This window comes from Erpetoichthys calabaricus, chromosome 3, assembly GCF_900747795.2.
Source record: "Erpetoichthys calabaricus chromosome 3, fErpCal1.3, whole genome shotgun sequence".
NCBI lineage: Eukaryota > Metazoa > Chordata > Cladistia > Polypteriformes > Polypteridae > Erpetoichthys > Erpetoichthys calabaricus.
The window spans coordinates 37,226,902-37,228,303 of NC_041396.2; the positions used below are offsets into that span (position 1 = coordinate 37,226,902).

At 41.6% G+C, this 1,402-nt stretch overlaps 1 protein-coding gene across 1 annotated transcript; it reads left to right on the plus strand.

Moving 5' to 3' along the window:
• Positions 1-436: 436 nt before the first annotated feature.
• Positions 437-1,402, plus strand: LOC114649250 (olfactory receptor class A-like protein 1). Its single transcript, XM_028798753.1, has one exon. The coding sequence runs from the start codon at positions 437-439 to the stop codon at positions 1,400-1,402; it is 966 nt and encodes a 321-aa protein (XP_028654586.1).

Below are 1,402 nucleotides of genomic sequence, written 5' to 3' on the forward strand. Positions count from 1 at the left end.
GAAGTTGAAACATAACACTATGGTTTAGTGTAATCAAGTGCAATGGCATCTTGTCATAGACGGGATCACAACTGGAATGTGAAACTGGTATTCAAGGTCTATGAGGCAGTTGTCCGTACTGCACTCCTATGTATTTGCATGGTCAGATAATATTTTAAATATTAAAGAAGATATTAGAAAACTGCATAGTTAGTGTAAATTGTGGTTCATATTTTGGTACTGTCACCAACTTTGTTGACTTTTCACCTTTTCTCTTCAGGCTTTTTTATGATTTTTAACCCTCAACCATTCCACCAAAAATGAGAATTAAAATGTATGTATGAGTGTACCTGATGCTCCTGGTACAGGTTGCAGCTCCTTTGGACTCAACAACTGCATTCATTTCTGGTGGTGGAGTAAATTATTTTGTTTTTCTTTTTCTGTTACAGAGGACATCATGGACACAACTGACACCAACCAAGTCTTCAAAGCCACAGCCTTCCTCATCCTCACAACTATCAGTATTCCAGCCAACATCTTTGTCTCCTATGTTTTCCTCCGGACCTTTGTGACAGAAGGCAAACTCATGACAGCTGATATCATTTTATGCCACTTGTCCTTTGTCAATCTAATGGTGGCGCTGATACGCAGTATTCCACAGACATTAGTGGCATTTGGCTACAAGAACATGTTTGATGATGTCGGCTGTAAGTTTACTATCTTCTCTTTCCGAATCTTCCGAGGCCTCTCTATAAGTCTCACCTGTCTGCTTAGCACCTACCAGGCAGTCCTGGTCTCTCCAGCCACATCCAGACTTGCCCCTCTGAAGTCCAGAATCCCTCAGTATCTTATACATATCATTGTTATCCTTTATGTTATATATTGTGTCTCTAATTTCAATGCTCCAATAAGTGCCGTAGCCTCTTTCCCCAATAACACCATCCCTCCTTACACTTTCAACCTTCAGTTCTGCTTTGTCAGCTTTCCCAATTATATAGGCTTCATCTCTGGAGGTCTAGTACATTTTCTTGGTGACCTCCTTTTTATAGTGTTGATGGCCATCATGAGCGGCTACATCCTGGTACTCCTCTACAAGCACAGCAAGAGAGTGAAGAGTCTCAGGAGTTCAAAGAGCAGGCAGTCTAGAGCAAGAGCAGAGGTCAAGGTGTCAAGAGCTGTGGTCACCTTGGTCACCCTCTACTGTCTGTTCTTTGGGGTCGATAACATCATCTATCTCTATTCCCTGACCGTTCTCAGGGTTACAATCCTTTTATCAGACATTCGAGTTTTCTTTGCAACTCTGTACACTTCAGTATGCCCAGTTGTAATCATTATCACCAATCCAAAGGTCAAAGACAAGACAAAGATGAAGAAGCGGGACAAAATATGTCAACCCACAGTCATAACCACTTCGGATGTCTAA